Source organism: Primulina tabacum, chromosome 11 (genome assembly GCF_025594145.1).
Source record: "Primulina tabacum isolate GXHZ01 chromosome 11, ASM2559414v2, whole genome shotgun sequence".
Taxonomy (NCBI): domain Eukaryota; kingdom Viridiplantae; phylum Streptophyta; class Magnoliopsida; order Lamiales; family Gesneriaceae; genus Primulina; species Primulina tabacum.
The window spans coordinates 4,548,685-4,568,261 of NC_134560.1; the positions used below are offsets into that span (position 1 = coordinate 4,548,685).

Genomic DNA, 19,577 nt, shown 5'->3' on the forward strand with positions numbered 1-19,577 from the left:
TTTTAATTTAATTTCCATTGTTTAAGAAATATGATGTATAATAATGTATTTTTATATAAAAGTTAGAAGATAAAATATAGGAATGAAAAGGCATGCATAGTGTCCAATGTCGATTATTGAAAATCCTGCGTTGAAATTATGAGAACTGTTATATATGCTCTTTCACAGCTAAGCACACATTGAGTAAATATTTTCCCTCTAAACTATACAAAATTGTATATGTGCTGTAATAATAACATTTTTTTAAAAAAAAACCTTAGATTAGAGAGAATCTGAGGCTATTCATTAGTCGTATTAGCAGTAATGTCGGTATAAAATTTGTTTAAAACGTAATTAATTAAAGAAAATTAGTCGAGCATCTAGTCGTAAATAAAATATATACGACTTCGATATAAATTTCGGACTCTAAAGTTGATTACTCGTCTATTTTATATATAGTATGACAAATAAGATCTTTCGCAACTTATAAGTACAAAAATATTCATTTGCGTCATTTTCCAAAGTGTTTTGTTTTGTTTTTTTCATTACAAATCACTGCCCATAAATAAGTTAAACTCCAGAAAGACAATGAAAAAACACAAAAAAGTAATAAACAAAATGAAGAAAGTTTAATGCGGGGCACAATTTGAAAAGAGCCTGCAAACCCGGGAGAAAGGATCCGAAAAAGCATGAAATATGGATGGGGCCTGTTTGGGGTAATTAAAGTAATATTAAAGAATGTTTTATTCCTATCAGAGTAAAGGAGAGGATCGTTCAAAATTAGCAATATAATTTTTAGTTGGAAAATATTAAAGAAAATAGATATTAAAAAATAAAGGGATATTAAGATGGTAATATAGAGGGATATTTTCGGGAGAGCCAAAATGCTTCACAAAGAAACCACTTATGGGCTCATTTTGAAATCATAGCTGATTAAATAGGTTTTATTTTTAAAATTAATCTTTATTTTTTAAAATAATAATTTTAGCTATATAACTTTTATATATAAATATGTTCGAAGGTCTTTCAGAGATATAGATTAATCGTATATCTTTAATTTGAGCTTGGATATTTGGTTGATATATTAAAATGCTATCAGAAAATAGATTTTAATTATAAAAAAATAATATAATATGACTTTTATTTAGATGAAATTTTGATATCTATGTTTGGCTGAATTTATAATTACTAGCTAGGCGAAAACATATAATGGCCTAGAGTTTTGCATAGATATTCTTGTTCTTCCTGACCACTTTTGTAGAGTTCGAGGCACATTTGCGGTATCGTAAATCAACTACTTTTTCCATTTTTAAAGTCTGCCTCCCACTAGAGTTGTTAAATTCATTGGAACGAACGTCATCGACTCAATCAACTTATTTTATGTAGTTAGACACAACTCTCATTTTTGGTAGTTTGGGATATTATCAGTCTAACCCACTTATTTTATCTGGCAGTTTGGGATATTATCAATCCAACCTACCTATTTTATGTTGTGGGTTGGGCCGATCCAGTACGTCTAACCTGTTTTGACAATTTTACGCTTACTCGACCCTATCCCGTCAGAGAGTGGTACACAAAAACGTATGGGTTCTATAAATATGTGGTGTATGTCGTGTAAAAACTCACATGTGAGTATTGCTGAGTTCTCTTGGACATACTTGACGGCCCGGTGTAATTCCAATTTAGAATTTGTTATTTGTGAGCCGTATCACGATTAGGTCGTTCCGAAAGAAGTCCTTTTTCGAGTTTGGAGTCCTAATTTTTTTGAAGGTCATATTTTGTTGTCTGAATGGATACAAAAGTATTCATATTTTCACTTTGAACTTTTTTTATGCATTTTATCTAAACTCAGTTTTCAGCAAAAGTTATAATTTTTTGTTCTGATGATTCATTTGTATGTTCCGCCTAAGCGTTCGATTTCAAGTGATTAAATCCAAACATATTATTACATTTTTGTACAATTTGATGTCACCTGCTATATAACATGAAGATTACCATTTTTAACATAAAGTTGTCTTTTTGACACGACCATGTTCTGATATTCTCGAACATCACGGTATCATTTCACATGATTGTAACGTACGTTTTAAGTTAACAGCACCGACAGATCACTCCATACAGCCGTACCATACACATTGATTAATAAATGCATGACGATTGACGTGTGTATAATCCAAGTAGATCTCCGTTTTACCCAAAAAAAACACATGATAGTATTCGTCTAATTTAAATATTTTAAATCGTCACGTTTCTATTGATTCAAAACATGGATAATTATTGCACCTCAGCAATGTTTCTCTCGACAATTGCACTCATTGTAATCTATGAAAATCGAATACATTACATTGACTTTAATATCAATTTTAGGATCAAGTGCTCGTCGTTTTATTAAAAGCTCTATAAGTGGTGGTAACATTGCCATCTTTTAAATTATGTAACAGCCTAAACGTCACGTTTCAACTCCCCGGTGACAATTAATATCAGGTGATCAAGACACAATAAAACATAATTAAATACGACTGGGAAGGTGTATATGTTTTTTTTTTTTTGAAGATCCACCAATCGACTTGGTTATAATTAGGACAAGAACGTTGCATTAATGAACCGACGAAGAAAACGAGAAAACAAAAATCATATGTTCGGGGAAGGAGAAGAAGCCGAGACAAGTTACATGGATGATTACAAGTAGGACATGTCCATCTTTTGAATTTTATTAGCTAAAATTTGAATTAGGCTATATAAAAATTTACTCGAGCTCGAGTAAACTATAAAAATCCTTACAAATGAATATATTTTAAGTCAACTTGTCCTACTCATGTGTTGGCACTATTCGCTTTAAAATCTAAACATATATAGCACCCCTCTTTTTTTTTAAGTCAATTTGAATTAAATTTTTTGTTTTCTAAGTGAATTTTGAGATTTTATCTAGAAATTTAAAAAAAAAATACTTATTTAGTTTTGCATGTGACCATGTCTCGTTTCTTCACTTATCTATTAAAGGGCCAGACACACCCCAAACAATAATAATATTGAAAACTATTAATTGATTAATTAAGTAAAATTTTGTTACAAGAAATTAAAGTGACCTATTTTTCGAACCAGCTTATAATTAATATTATTGTTGTTCTTGCTAAACTCTGTGGATCGGACATTTTTAAAGTTAAAACTAAATATGAACCATTTATGTTGAGATTGATGCGTACTGTACAAATTTCCGCTGCTAGGGCCGGGCCGGGCCGGGCCGGGCTGGGCCGGGCTTGTATTCACTGTATATTGTGGGGCTGTAATATTTTATGATAGTTTCACTTATTGGTGCATGGCTGTCATTTATAGTCACGTGATATGTTTTTTATAAAAAAAAATGTTTTTGCTACTGTTAACATATCAAGCTATTTTTGGGAGTTTAATTTAGAATATTATATTCAATAATTAGTTACTTACTACTCGGTTATTCTGCTTATTTAAATTCAGCTCCATTTTTTTTGGCAAAAAAACCAAGCATATTAGATTTGAGTTTTTTTTTTTTTTACGATGCATGAATTACTCTTCGACGCACAATGTATAAACTTCTGGAGTAGTGCAAATTATACTAAGCAAGTAAATTGCAGTGAGCAAATCATGTGCGATATATTCGCTCGCTCAAAAAGGTGTCGATATATAGGAATATTGGCTATAAATAGCTAACATATTACATAAACTTTGACACCCTCTAGAAGACGGATTTGAGAAAATTTATTTCTATGCGTTGTTGGATGAGTTAAAATGTAGGTTAGCCGAATTTCTTGTTTAATATCAATTAGATTATGTTATTCGACACGAACAATTAAAAAAAAATTGAGACAATTCAACAAAAATGGATTCAAATAATTTACTTGCTGTAGGGTTTCCTACATACACTGCGTCTGGTGTGGGTGGAGCAACTCCAAAAAATATTTGTTCGCCAAGTACAAATAACTTGTGGCATTCGACATCTACCACAGAAATCAAGGCCTCTTTATTTTTATTAATTTAAAGCCAAAAAATCTTGGTTACATTAATGTGTGACGACCCAAGGGATAACTTCATCCACTAGTCCTCCATCAGCTAATAGAATTAATCCAGGATCCTTCCAACCAAATCAATTTTTTTAAAATTTAAATTATCCCTCCCTTAATTAAATTGTGGTACAACATCGAAATTACATATTAAACAATTCAACAAAATTATATATATTTATAAATTAAAGAGGGAAACTATTTTTTTTAAAAAAAAAAATTCAACAAAATTTTATTTGAGAAAATAGGATACATGTGAATCTATTATGATTCATCGGGGTGTGTCATTTAGCGGAAGTCCCTTTCATTATTTGATCTTCTAAGTGACCCACTAAAGACTACACTTCATCGGCTTGTAGTCCATCAACAAATAAAGGCAATCTATCTGACTCTTCATTTTCTTATAATTTTTTTTTAAAAAAAATAATTTAGATGATGTTCATGAACTATACATTTAAAAAAAAAAAAATTAAGTCACTTTATAAATTTTCAAATTACAACTATGAAACTAGTCTAAAAAATTCGATCGTTAATAATGAAATAATAAATGAAATCTTAAATCAACGACTTACTTATTTATACATTATTTATTACACAAAGTGTAATGAATTTCAAGTGCTTTTATTACTGGGTACTGAACTTGAAATTCATCGTATTTAACATGAAAGTACTATATAAACATGCAATAAGTGAATTTAAAGTTTATGATTTTGCTTCTCTAAAACTAAAAAATATTTTTTTAAAAAAAATTCAAGGATATAAAATTTATCAATCCAAACTCAACTAATCAACGCGTAATTTTTTCTGTCACTAATTTTAATTTTCTCTCCTCAAGTAGTGAGATTTGGAAATCAAGTTGCTGATTAATTAAAGAAGTCAAATTCAGATTAGTATTCAAAATATTATACAGAAGACTGAACCTCAAAAGTCTGTCAACACATTTTGTATATTCAGAAAAAAAGCCCCAAGAACAATTAATACTTTTGGAACGCACATGGGAGATTCTTGTTTAACTGGCAAAAAAAATCAACTGCAGGAAAATGTCAAAAACAACACGATTTCCAGTAGTTATTGTTTTAGTAACATATTGGAGTAGGAGCCCCAATAGAAATGCAGCCCTTTCATGAAAGAACGAGTAATTTTCCCGTTACATGTAGCCCTGCTTTGACGTGACTGGAATATTTTATATAATAAAAATTCACACAAGTGTGCCTTCACTCTTTTAGTTTGGATTTCAAATTAATCTTATTTTGTAAATAAGTTTTAATTAAACACTTGGGACAAATTATTACCAACAATTCATGAGATGTAATTCAAATTTGTTATGGCTTTTGAAAATTAAGGCATCAAACAAAGAGATGACAGAAATCGATAATGACACATGATTAGATAATAATAAACATAAGATTGTTAATAATTAAGCAGGTAGTCGCAGTTAATTCTACATCAAATTAACAAAGTACTGCATCGAACTTTAATTATTTTTTCTCGGTTCAAACTTCATTACAGACCATAGTCTTATTCTGCAGCAGGGAGTTCTTGCAATGGGCGATTGCACCCTGAATAGCACTCTGCAATTCCTCCATTGACGAACTATCAGAATAGCACATGCCTGATCCATCCCGACCCATTTGCGAAAACCCGAACCCGGAGCTGCTTTTACCATGGCTTGGTGATGATCCCATCGATGATGGGCAGCTTGAAATGCAACTTCTTCTACTGGGGAACCTCAAACTTCCGGAAAATGAGTGTGAAATCATATTCGAAGTGTTCTCCCTTGGATAATTTTTGCATGTTATGAAATCTTGATCTTTATTTTCCGTCATGGACAGAGTTGTATTTTCCGATTTTGGGAGTCTTGAAGGCGGAGGCATGCATGGCGGTGAAATGGATGCTTTCTGTTGTTGCTGCTGCTGTTTCTGGGAGAGTTTTTCGTATAAAGGTTTCACTTTTTTCAAGTACTTGCGCACGACTTCTTTAGCGCTTGAGCTCACTCGCTTAACGGCGGTGCCGCCGGATACAGCAGCAGTCGTATTCTTGTGTTCCTTTCGGAAAACAGAGGAGAATTTCGCGAGGGAGAAGTATTTAGATGATTTTCTTGGTAGAAAGTTGAGTGATTGAATGTTTCCAGTAGCAGTGGCGGTATTAGTGAGGCGTTTGCACTCATCGTCAGTGACAGAGCTAGGGCGTGATGATTCACAGTCTAGCTGATGGGGGAGATCGATGGAGGAGGCGGAGGAAGTGGAGGCAGTGGAGTCACGGGAAGCAGTGGTGGTTGTGTCGGAAGAAGAAGATGTGGAGGGAGAGGAGAGGAGAAGGGCGCGAACCATAGAGATGCGGGGGGAGAGGTGGAGGGGGAGGATTTGGCCTTTGTAGAAGAGCTCGTCGGCGGGGCAGAGGGCGGCGGAGGACTTGTGGGGAGAGAGGGAGATGATGAACTCAAAGTCGGAGGAGGAGGAGGAAGAAAAGGAGTGAGTGGGTGAGGAAGGAAGGGTGTGGGATTTGGTGGCGGAGCGGTGGCGTAGCTTTTCGGTGCGCCGTCCCATGTTTGTGGCAGCTGGCTACATCTGAAATTTGACCCGGGGGGTTGGCTGGGAAAAAAAAGCTGTATGGTTGGGGAAATGAAAGGATTCTTTTTTATAACGAAAGTAGGTAGTTCGTTTTAATAATTAATAATTAATACTAAATAATAACAATAATAACTCATCAAAATAATAATTAATAACTAACGAAATACACAAACACCAGTTTGTGTATAAAACAATGATTATTACGTATATAAATTATAATCATTAATAGATCGAGTCGATTCATAAAATTTTGTTATATTTTTAAATTATTATTTTAATAAGAATAATGTAGTTATATTAAATAAATGATTTTTAGATATAATATTTGAATTATTTATTTTTTAAAGTTTATTAAACATCGTAGTTATGATTAAATTATATGAAATAAATTATTTAATAAGGTATTTTCGTATAAAATAATTGAAAGTTCGACCATTAAAGATCTCAGACATTACATATAATATAGATATAGATTAATAACTAGTAGATAAGGCGTACGATTCAGAAATTTTGAGCACAAAATTTGTTCTCGTAATTTTAATTGACGATGATACGAGCTTAATATAATTCCGATAAGTGGAAGATTTTGCGAAGATAAAAGAACTAAAAATTCAAACTCTAACTCAAATTAGTATATTAAAAATTACATTATTGTAAAAAAACTAAGTAAAGATGTATTAAATGTAATATAATTATAATAAGAATTAGGAACATCTGTATCGCTAAACTTATTGTTTATACTTTATTATTTTGCATATTATTCAATATACTTCTCAGAATTTGTAGGCCTATTATTTACAGATAATGTCATAATTAATAGTACATCCGTCATATTGGAAAATCAAATAATACCAATAATTTTTTTTTTCATTTGGTTCGAATATATATTCACTTTCTACATTTAATTGTATTGTTCCTTTATTTTACTAATATATTCTTATTAACTAAGTTTTGGAAAACGTAAAATATTTTTTTGAATAAATTAAATAAAGATAAATAGAAATTTTGTATGTAAGTTTTTTTTTTCAAATCTTTTTTTAATCCGTTTTACAAACAAACAAACTTGAGGGAGTAATATTATTTTGTTGAACCAACTTTATGGGAAAATTTGTAGATGTGAATGTATATTTTTTATTTAGAAACGTAGGTCTCTTGTGAGACGGTCTCACGAATATTTTTCTGTGAAACTGGTCAATTCTACCGATATCCACAATAAAAGTAATATTCTTAGCATAAAAAATAATATACTATTTAATTGATGACCCAAATAAGATATCTGTATCACAAAATACGACCTGTGAGAGCGTCTCACACAATTTTTTTCCTTAACCCACATCATATTAAACAATTTCACATAATTTTCCGACACAATTAATAGTAATTTCATAAATTTTATACTAGTACTATATGAAATTTTGCTCGACCTAGCGTCGGGAACTCTAATATCCGGGGGAGTTGGGACTAGTAATGAAAGTGGAAACGAGTAAAAAAAGGACGTGTGCATGGAGATGTGGAGCCTTCTGTCCAGATATTCGCATTTTTTTTATCAAACATATAAAAAATATTTAAATCCGTTTAAATATTGAATATAAAATTCCATATCCAGCCAACAATTTTTCTAATTTAATTCCACATGAATATCTAGATAGGAAGCTGGAATAATGAATGTCTAGTACACTAAATTATTTAGGAGTAGATCTCTTGTGAGACGATTTTTCGAACCTTTATCTGTGAGACGGGTCACCCATATCGGTATTCACAATAAAAGTAATATTCTTAGCATAAAAAGTAATATTTTTTCATGGATGACCCAAATAAGATATCTGTTTCACAAAATACGACCCGTGAGACCATCTAACACAAGTTTTTGTCATTAATTAGTTCATAATTTCTGGATAGTCTTTCTCACTAATTTAACCATTCATGCCACTTTACTTAAGAGTATAGTGACATTGGAGGTTACTCGTCAAAAGATGCAAATAAATCGAATCGAAATTGGCCCTAAACTAAAAACTAATAACTAATTTAAGCTCAAGTTCAGCATCACTCGACATCTAATTTAATGTTTGATCTTTATCTTATGAAAAAGAATCCGGATTTGTAACTACGCAGTTTTTTTTTAAAAAAAAAGAACTATTGGATTATATTTGGATTAAATTATTCAAATTGGAATATATGGAACGGGCTTAAAATTTATTAAAACGAATAATTTTTTTAATAAAAATAAATAAATCAAATATTGAATGCTTTTGGGCCATTTATTTTGTTTTAGACAATTTCAGCATGTCACACCAAACCCAGAAATGCCCCGCTTGGGATAATGAGGGCCATACTGCCAATACGTACATATTTTTAGTGTTTCATTTTTAAATGGACATGACGACAACCGACACTTTCGCAAAACAAAATAAAATAATAAAACTACAAAATATATTTGAAATTATAAAATTATAGCATTTTCTTAAAAAATACAAATAGATATAGAGGACTCGTGTCAGCTAAGCTAAATAGCTAATCCTGTGCAATCAATATAACAAGTGACAGCAAATCTTTTTCAAATATAATAATAGGTAGTTTTATTTTTAAATTATTAAGCTATATTTTTAAGGTTTGATTAATTACTTAAAATACATGATTTTAAAATCACGTTAGTCAGATAAATCATACTAAATATATCTACAACAGTCTCACACGAAAAAATTTTGGTTGAAACAACTGAAATCAGAATCATTTATGAAACGATCATATATTGAATGAACTCGGACGCTCATAAAATAAAAACTATATAAATCGGGGAAAAAAACACACAAGCACACTTTTAATTAATTAATTAGGTCGAAGTTCCTCGAGCCAACCCAAATTTCTGGATTTTTTAGTTTCATTTCGCAGTTCACACCGTGAATTTAGGCTGTATAACATAATTTATTACATGGGAACTGTACGTACGTCTTTGACTATACGTAAATTATAGCATATGATCCAAGATCGGTTCTTGATTGTTATTGTTTAAATCATAAGATTTATGGCCAAGGAATCTTTTATATCCTCCTAGATATTTTAATAATCTCAATCATATGCCATTAAAGACAAAAAAAAAACATAGACATCTTGCGTGAAATAATAATTATCTACATATTATATAATAATTAATTTATCAAACAACCACTATTTAAGTATTTATTATTATTGTGGATTTCCTTAAATCGTGTAAGAACATGAAATATGAGCTAGTCGTGTCATGTGGAGTAGATGGATTGCCATTAAGATATGGAGTATGTCTTTTGTGAGACAGTCTCACGAATTTTTATCTATGAGACGGGTCAACCTTACCGATATTCACGATAAAAAGTAATACTCTTTCATGGATGACCCAAATAAGATATATGTCTCACAAAATACGACCCGTGAGACCGTTTCACACAAGTTTTTGACTAAGATAAGATAATCCCATGTTCAAAAACAAGGTTTAAAATAATAAATTGCAAGAAGATGAAAAGGTTTTAGAAACTTGTAACAGTAATGAGTGTTATTTTGAATGATGAACAAACATTTTCACAAAGCGAGGCTATAGTTGTTTAATGGAGTACGTTTACGTGGTTGTGCGGACTTGGGGTTCGAGGCCTGACCACCGAGGATGTGAGAATTGTTTGGGAAAATGAAAGTGTTTGAAAAACAATTACTATAAATTCAATGGTACAAATTTATTCCCTGATATTGTCCTATCCTCCTTATTTCTATTTGATCTTAACAATCAAGATTAAATGAACAATTCATGCCACATTTATTCTTCAGCTTCTTGATGAACTGATAAATGGCTTCACGATAATTCTTTTCGTCATTAACAGTGTGATCATAGTCATCCATAAACCTCTTCCAAAACCAATGTTTGTTCCACACCCTCTCCTTCATCTCCTCAATCGGCACATTCTTCGTCTCCGGCACCAGGAAGAGCACGAAAACCGACATCACCAGAACCCAACTCGAGAAAAACAAGAAAATCCCGAACTTGAAGTGGCACAGCATCGACAAAAAGGCTTGAGCAATCACGAACGTGAAGAGCAAATTGATACATACTGTCACACTCTGTCCTGCTGAACGCGTCTCAAGCGGAAACGTCTCACTGGGAATAAGCCATCCGAGGGGACCCCACGACCACGCGAAGGCCGAAACAAACGTACAAACCAAGACCACGACGAAAATTGCGTAACCATGTCCAAGGTTATTCGAATGATCTTTAACTTTGATGCCTAGAATAATGGCAACGATTGTCTGTGACAAGAACATCTGAATTCCAGCTTCGAGTAAGAGCATTCTCCTTCCTAATTTATCAACCGAGTAAATAGATACAACAGTCGATGCTACATTGACTGCACCAGTAATCACAGCCGAGTACAATGCAGCATCGCTCCCGAATCCAACTGTATCGAAAAGAACAGGAGCGTAGAACATGATCGCGTTGATTCCCGTAAATTGCTGAAAAATCTGCAGCAAGAACAAATCATTTTCAAATCTTCAAAGTAGGGACAGACTCAACAGGGTGATGATATTCAACTAGAATTTTTAGTGGACAGCCCACAAATTAATAATCAACTCGCCTGTAAGGCAACAGCGATGACCAAAGGAGGCCTGTTTCTTCTCATGAGGAGATTTCTGAAAGGATGTTTCACTTCCTTGGCGATTCGGCTCGCCTCCACTAGCTCCATGAACTCTGGCTCAACGTTTTCCACACCTCGGATTCGTTTGAGCACAGCTTTACCTTCGTCTAAACGGCCACGCTCGATCAAGCTATTGGGCGTATCGACAACGAGGAGTGCGCCTACAGTCAGCAGCCCAGCAGGAACCCCGGCCAAGCCAAGTGACAGACGCCAGCCCCATCCCTTGATTCTGTCATCAACGTAAAAGAAAACAAACATGAAGTACTAAAAGTTACTAAAAATTTGAAACTTCGATCGACACAGGGATATAATACATTTATTTTACGTACTATGAGCATAGAACGTACTATCACCGTCCAAATCAGTACAGAAATTCAAGAAAGTTAAAGAGTTAAATTTAGTACTTAAGAAACAAGAAATTTTAATGTTAAGTTTCATTAATCCTTTCAAACTAATATGATCTAAATTCAAGCAAATGTTAAGTTCTACATTAAAAAAAAAACCCCAAAATATTATGATTCATGCATCTTAACCAATAATCGATTTTAAAAAAATAACAAATATAAATCACCAAATGATAAAGAAGGAAGAATAAAGACACTTGCTTGGAAGTTCCATAATTGATAAGGTTGGCAAAGAGAATCCCGAGAGTGACATTGAGTTGGAATAAAATGTTAAGTCCTCCACGTATCCTGGTTGGCGCTATCTCCGATAGGAACACAGGAACTGCCTGAATAAATAAATAAATAAATAATTCATGTATTTTTTAGGTCCACAATTAGCTAGGAATGATTAAACAATTCATTTATTTTCTAGGCCCTGTGTTTAATTCACATTAAGTTGTACATGTGACCATAATTTGTATCGATTTCGTTGCGTCTAAATCAATTGCCATCTGACGGGATCAATTTATTTTCAAAGTTTTACCGACTTTGTCCCATGACAATTATATATGGTACATATGTATACATCATGTGTGGATGGATACTCACATGAGATTAAACCTATACATATACCTATACGAAAACTGATGAGATGACATACATCTATTGGATGAATAATATATACGAACATGCTCACATAAATGCTTCTAATGGGTGTCCAATATATCAATTATATATATATGTATCTATATATATATATATATATATATATATATATAGTACCTGATTCGCGAAGCCGACCCCACAACCAAGCAAAATCCTGCCCAGAATGAGCATAACAAGGTCTTGTGCGGAGGCATTAAGCACGACTCCAACAATGAAGAAGAAACCAGCGATCAACATAGTTAACCTGCGACCCAGCTTTCTTGTTGTGTATGAAGCAAAGAAAGTTGCGGTTAGGCCAGCAAGATACAGGGAAGATGTGAATAGCTGAAGTCCTTGATCGTCATATTTGCAGTAGTTGCTGTTTAGCCCCGGATCTTGCGTCTTCTCGTATACCGACGGGAAGAATTTCTTCAAGAAATCGTCCATCGATGTTACCCCACCTGCAGTATATATTCATGACAAATTTTTGCTTTTCAGTTCATTGACAAGTATTTTGTTCTTAGCTTGTTGTGGTACAAACTAAGTTCATTATAATAAAGTAAAACTAAACTGCTGACCCGAAACACCAACGTCATAGCCAAACATGAGACCTCCTGTGGCGGCCATGATACACGAGATGATTACTATAGGGGTGATCTTCGCCTCAAACTCTTTCTCCCCGGCCGCCGAGGTGGCCAATCCTCCACCCGCCATCACTTCACAAAGTGAGTGTTCTTGAAATTTGTAACGAAAATGTAACACAGGAATAAGGGGGCCGGAGCTACTACTCAGGTGATGACTGAATATAACAAGACAGCGGTTTGGAGAGATTTAAAGGGCAAATTGCAAAATCAGGAATTGATGTGATGTGGGGGCAACGGATCGAGTACAACATGCACCACAGGCATGTTTACACGTGGGAAAACGCACACGTGTGTGATTGACATTTTTATTATCTTTTTTTAAAATTCTCCATAATTAGAGTTTACGTGGTTGTGCTGTGTAAAAGACCAAATTTTGTTTTCTTGGTCAAATTAAGACGGACATTGATAGAAAATGAAATGATGAATTAATTAATTTATTTTGGATATACATTCATTTTAATTTATTAAATAATAAATTAATTGACTTTTTTATTGCCACATGCCATCTATATAAAATGTTGATATTAAAAAATATATATAGTACCTTTGAATTACTGATTCTTTACCGTAATATCAACTAATTTAAAAATTATGGAGTATTTACGATCTCTTATAAATTTTTTCCACCAACTTACACGCTAATGCACTCATCCTTTCCCCCAAATCAATTACCATTTAATACATTATATATAACGATAAAAATTTGTGTAAAACGATCTCACGAGTCGTATTTTGTTAGACAGATCTCTTATTTGAGTCATCCATGAAAAAATATTACTTTTTATGCAAAGAGTATTAACTTTGAATACTTTTTATTGTAAATATCGATAGAATTAACTCGTCTCATAGATAAAGATTCATGAAACCGTCTCATAAAAAACCTACTCATATATAATTTGTTCTACATAATATAATCATTATTTTATTTTCGTTAGAAGATATAGTATCAAAATATTTATTTTAAAGGGGGAAAAGAGCTTTAAAATTCTTAGTACATTTTTCAAAAAAACAAGAAATATAAACAACATGAGAATTCTAACGATGGTCATACTTGAAATAAAGACTTGTAAAAAATATGATTACGTACGTGCCCGTTAAATAACACTTCTTAATTGTAAGACTGATGTGCGTTTCATAAAAATGATATTATATATTTATTAAAGTGACAACCAATAAGGCGTCGACACGTTAACAATGAACTCGCTTGCATTAAATTTTTATGATTTTAAACTAGTCGATATATTAATTATACAGTCATGAAGTTTAACGAATTATCATGATTTAAAATATAATATTCAATGTTGTTTTTGAGGTCACACTGAGAGCTTATGATTCTAGTCTAAAAACAAGAAAACATGTTAAATTGTGGGCTTTTATATTCACCCTGTGCTAAACTACGGCCTCCCATGATGCCATCCTGAACGAACAGCTTTCTGTTCTATTCAGCATGAGCTTTGCATGATGACGTACACATGCATACGCTTTTCAGGGGATTCAACGGCGGCCGAAGGACCCGTTTTTCTATATTCCAACCGAACCCCGGTTTCAAATCTAAATCCAGTAAGAAAGAAAATGGGACTAAAAATGGATATAGAACTAACTTCATCCAGATGAAGTATCAGAACTCATTAATGCTGCAATTTCCTTGTCTTGCTGTTTCTTTAGATACTGTTGTGCAGTAGAGTTCACAATCTTCACAAAAAAGTTCATTAGCATGAACCAGACCATCGTATTCCAGATGAAAGCGAGTGAAATATTCCATTTCTTCACCTGACGATCAGAATAGATTGCTAGTACAGAGATATATTCAGATTGATATGGAAACTCGAGAGATGTTAGTACCTGAATATTTGAAGGAGCTTGCGCTTCAATGGCCAAATATTTCTCTTTAATGGAGTGAAGCTTGACAGAAAGATTGGGTAGAATAGAGTCCAAACCAGGTATAAAACTAAGAGCCCAAATTAGTTTATTTTCAATCCATTCGATGAGTTGATTGTTGCATACAGAAATAACAAAAACAGTCTGCAGATTATGACATTTGATAAGAATATATAAGCAGTCAAGAAAGTGTAAAATTCGACGGAAACAAACATTTTTATTTCAAACTAAAAAAGTTACACACCTGCATATGAGTCTTGATAATTGCTTTGCCAATCATTGTTGCTAGAAAAAACTCCCAGAAAGGAATTTGGAATTGTCCACACATTATGCCCGCAAGATCAAATAAAGGATTAGGCACCTGAAAAGAATCTCAAATGCGGGTATCAAGTAACAAGTGAAGATTGAATGCCAACAAAAAAAAAATGAAATGAAATGAAGGAACCAACCGAGGCGAGAAGTAAAATGGTGAAGAAGTTTAAATATTGGGCATGTGACAAGAACCAACGCTTGATTTGATTTATGCAAGCAGAGATAAACCCTTCATCTTTTGTTGCAGAAGCATCCAATTCCTCAATTTCATGAACTCTGCCACCCGACAAGCTTGCTGTACAAAACAGATGTGTCAAGATAAGTATGAGGTTAAAACAGGATGCACATACAAATAAAATTAAGCACTACAGATCAATGTAAGGTGAGAGTATCAATTGTAATCAATAATTAAGAGTTACTGATTGGTCATTCTTGTAAATGGGACACAAACAACCTAATGCCCTCACAGACCCTAGTCTAAAGCCTAGTTTAGTATCTTAAGAATGGTACACTTCTCCTCTTCATAAAGTTGCAATTTCCATTAAAATTTAGTGGAGTTCATACCCGCTCTTGAAATGAAGTAAGGGGGGAGTTCACCGAGGGCAGTTCCAACGCCCCACAGAATAGCCTCTAACTGGACCTGAGGGAGTACGCTGCTAAGGGGAACCCGCAAGCCATGTGAATACTGGAAAAGAGGGGGTCCAAAGTCAGCACAATCCTTGCCAAGCCAAGAAGGACCTGTTTTGAACTGTACTGTATCGTATGGAGCACTCTTGACATCTGTTCGGCCACACTGCATTGATTTTATAGTGAACAAGGCAATATGAGGTCCCAGATAGAGAACAAATGTGTGAAGTCCCGAACCTATGTTTAAAAAAAACAGCAAAAAAGTTCAGACAAAAATCAATATGTATGTGTCTATGGACAGCAAGTTTATTGTTTCAAAATGTTCATGTAGCTAACTCGGTCATTTGATTTACATATTGAGAAGCACTTTTCCTCAAAAACTTAAAATGACACCATAATACCAAAAGACGCAAATAACAAAACCAAAATCCTCATAGTATAATTTTGCGAGCAGGCTAACACCGATATAGGTGGATGAAAATATAAACACCCCATCAATGGCTTGCAAAAAAGTTTCTAAAATAAAAAAGATTATATACATACATAAGTACTTACATTTCTAGCATTATCACCCTCTTACTTAGAGATACCTAACCTTGTTTATAACATGCCAACTTTTCCCCTTTCTTTTTTTATGTTTCTATTACCACCAAAAAGGTTTCCCCTAAAATTAAAATATATTGGTGTGGATTAAGCCGATTGACACGGCTTTGCTGAAAATTCATAGGAGAGTGCAATAAACAGCATATTGTACAAACAATTTAATAGCATGATGACTATTTGCGTCCACAATATGCATGATCACCCACTAAATTTGAGGAATGCTTGGTTGGATATTTTATTGCTGATAAATTTGAAAATTAGAAATAATAATCATCTTTCAGTTGCTTAATGGAGGTAACAATGCATAAGCAGTATGAATGGATCGCAAGGCCGCAGGCAGGAATGGGTGCTACAATACCACATCAACTACAAAGTTATATCCATAAGATAAATTTATCGCTATCCTCGTAATTTAGAATGTGTGGGGCCCAATCAAGTTGTTTTGCTTACCAAGTCCAATGGAAGATGCAACTCCTAGAGCCACCCACCAAATAACAAACCGCATATAACGCATGACTTCCTCAATATACTGCAGTTTACATTAAGGAGGCACTCGATAAGTAGACTGTCCCAATGTTATACTACAAATGACTTGAGCTGAAAATATGATCTAGGGATATCTGAATTCCCATAAGAAAGTCTAGCTTAATATATAGCATCCATTTTAAAACCATATAGCAAGTTAAAATTTTGAAATACAAATAACTTAGTCATTACCTTCTCATGAGGACCATCAACAGTTAGCAAGATTCCAGAAACCACTACAGTGGCACTTAACAGCACAAGCCACACACCATGTGATAAGAGATATACAGCTGACTGTTTGAGATATAGTATGAAGACCAGAATGAAAAGCTTTATTGTCTTGGATGGTTGAGAGGTTAAAGTTAGATTCTCTAATTCTTGTTGATGCTTTACACGAAGTTCTACAAAAGCAAAAATTTGTCGATTTCAAGTTAGGTAAAATGGGATCCACAAATGATAACGGGGAAATATAATAAATCATGCAGCAGATGCAATAAATACAATTTCAGTGCTTCTCATTAATTAACTGCTCCTAAATGTTCAGTTAACCAATATGATAGTTTTTGTTTGGATCCAGAAATAATTCCATCGAAGGACACAAAAAAGTCAAATGAATAGAAACTATCACAAGTGAACAATGCAGTAGACACCATCTGGAGTCTCCCAGTTCCAAGAGGAGCAGAAGAAAGTGTCTGCTATCATGAACATAGGATAAGGAAAAGGAAACATGCATTATCTCATCTAATATCCAGATAGCTCCTATACAAAAGGAGTCACCAGATGAAGCTATCAAGGAGAAGTTCCAAAGTCAGGAGCCAGAAGCACCATTAAGGAACCCAATTTACATGTCACCAGTACAGAAACATCAACATCAGAAGAAGCAATCATATGTGAAAAGATCAAACTCTGCCATCGCTTTACATTTTATGACCCTCCTTAACCAGAGAAACATATCCAGCCATTCCTCAGATTTCGTATACCGACATGATAACATTTCACTCAGATGATACTCAACTACCTTATAAAAAGTGGTCTCCACTCGTTCACAATGTGAACACCAAGTAGAGGAGAGTCGTATAATTTGTTTAGAACTTTCACGTACAGTTTTCTCCAATACTCTTGCCCCAAAATTTATTAAGTCACCCCTAAACTAATTTCGCTCCCTTCGTTTCAAATGCTTACCGAATATATCATGCCCTCACATTGATTTCACGAACACACATATGCACATGTACACGGAGATAAAATTGAGTGTATGTCTCTGAACTCCAGTCACAAATTAAATTTCTAATAAGAACAATCATTTTCACGAAATAAACAAAAAACCGTGTCATAATTTGATTCATAGCCAAAATAAAGATGCTTTTCAAAGCTAAAAGGCATACATCATTCACACACATAAACCACATAGTCAAATACCTAATAGCATATCCATCCGAAACACACTCCTTCACATCAAATAATATTCATGCTCGGCTCAGGAACATGAAAAATTATAAAAGCGCGAATCTTGTTTATGTCCCCAAGACAAAGAAAATCGCAGATTAAAGATAAATGCTAAATAACCAATGGTAAACGAATTATTAAAGCAAAACTTACCTGCGATCGTCATGTCCATTTCTTATTATAAGAAATTCAATGCGAACTCTATTTTTCCTTGAAGTTCATGTTCTTATAATCTTTTACATCTCACCTGGAATCTTGATCGTTGATACAAATTATACAAGTGTATGAATCCAAGACCGTTAACTTGACAGAAGAAAGAGTAAGTTGAAATCTTGATTATGAAATAAAAAAACTGAAATTCTGAGAAAGATCTGAGGATTATTATGAAAATCGTGTGGGGAAACGATCCTCTTTGGGAAAAGCATATTCCATTTGTCCCAATTACCCGCAGTATGCCCAAAAAGAGACCCCTTTTATTATTAAAAAACTTCGAAATTTTTAGATTAAATTATAATTTACTGAAAAAGAATCATTTTCTTGTTCATCTCATTCTTTTTTTTTCGAGAGTATGGTAATTTTTCTTTTTGATGATTGATCTTGTAATAAAAAGATATTTTTTGTTTCCAATAAATTACCAGAGTTTACACCGTAAAAAAAAAATTTTAATGTTAATTGTGTAAAATATATTTTTTTTATTTGACATTTTCGTCCTAATAGACTCCACGAAGCTGGTGGTGGGAAGTTGGGACACTCCCCTCGAAATAAATTTCGGGGTTTTTTGAAATAAAATAACTTCCTAACTTTTTTAAAAATATTCATGAAAACAAATTTCATCGACAAATCAGTAAATCTTGGCTTTACAACTTTGATAAAAAAACAAAGGAATTGTATTTTTAAAAAAAACAAAAACCAATTTGCATCGAATAAATAAGGAGAAGTTGGTGAAAAATCCACGATCAAAACATTTTTTTGAGTTCACTCCCTACCCACAAAATTGTGGTACTATGTCATACAAAATGTCGTACATTTCATGTGAAAATGTGGTACTAAAAAGGTATCCAGGGACTGAACACAAAAAAAATCGACAGCTGGGGACTGAAGGCCAATTTTCCGAATAAATAAGCTGATGATGGACCACTTGGTTATTAGCTTTTGGAATATTGAATGAAAGGGACGTGAAGTTGTCGAAGTTGGAGGATGACAAATCAAGTCTTACCCTTCTTGTTAGTTTTAAATTTAAACTATAGGATTGGACCCTTAAGAGTACCAGAAGTTT

At 33.4% G+C, this 19,577-nt stretch overlaps 3 protein-coding genes across 3 annotated transcripts; all 3 read right to left on the reverse strand.

Moving 5' to 3' along the window:
* Window positions 1-5,385: 5,385 nt before the first annotated feature.
* On the reverse strand, window positions 5,386-6,614 carry LOC142518111 (putative membrane-associated kinase regulator 1). The gene has a single exon (XM_075620794.1). It carries the CDS (start codon window positions 6,557-6,559, stop codon window positions 5,507-5,509), a length of 1,053 nt encoding a protein of 350 aa, XP_075476909.1. The 5' UTR covers window positions 6,560-6,614; the 3' UTR covers window positions 5,386-5,506.
* Window positions 6,615-10,245: 3,631 nt separating this feature from the next.
* Window positions 10,246-13,127, reverse strand: LOC142518822 (sugar transport protein 13-like). Its single transcript, XM_075621641.1, has 5 exons — window positions 12,845-13,127; window positions 12,405-12,727; window positions 11,844-11,968; window positions 11,179-11,467; window positions 10,246-11,065 (listed from the first exon to the last, which is right to left on the reverse strand). Exons 1-5 carry the CDS (start codon window positions 12,978-12,980, stop codon window positions 10,328-10,330), a joined length of 1,611 nt encoding a protein of 536 aa, XP_075477756.1. The 5' UTR covers window positions 12,981-13,127; the 3' UTR covers window positions 10,246-10,327.
* Window positions 13,128-14,093: 966 nt separating this feature from the next.
* Window positions 14,094-18,732, reverse strand: LOC142517657 (vacuole membrane protein KMS1-like). Its single transcript, XM_075620018.1, has 8 exons — window positions 18,455-18,732; window positions 17,048-17,256; window positions 16,781-16,859; window positions 15,665-15,964; window positions 15,238-15,395; window positions 15,033-15,149; window positions 14,753-14,932; window positions 14,094-14,680 (listed from the first exon to the last, which is right to left on the reverse strand). Exons 1-8 carry the CDS (start codon window positions 18,471-18,473, stop codon window positions 14,513-14,515), a joined length of 1,230 nt encoding a protein of 409 aa, XP_075476133.1. The 5' UTR covers window positions 18,474-18,732; the 3' UTR covers window positions 14,094-14,512.
* Window positions 18,733-19,577: the final 845 nt, after the last annotated feature.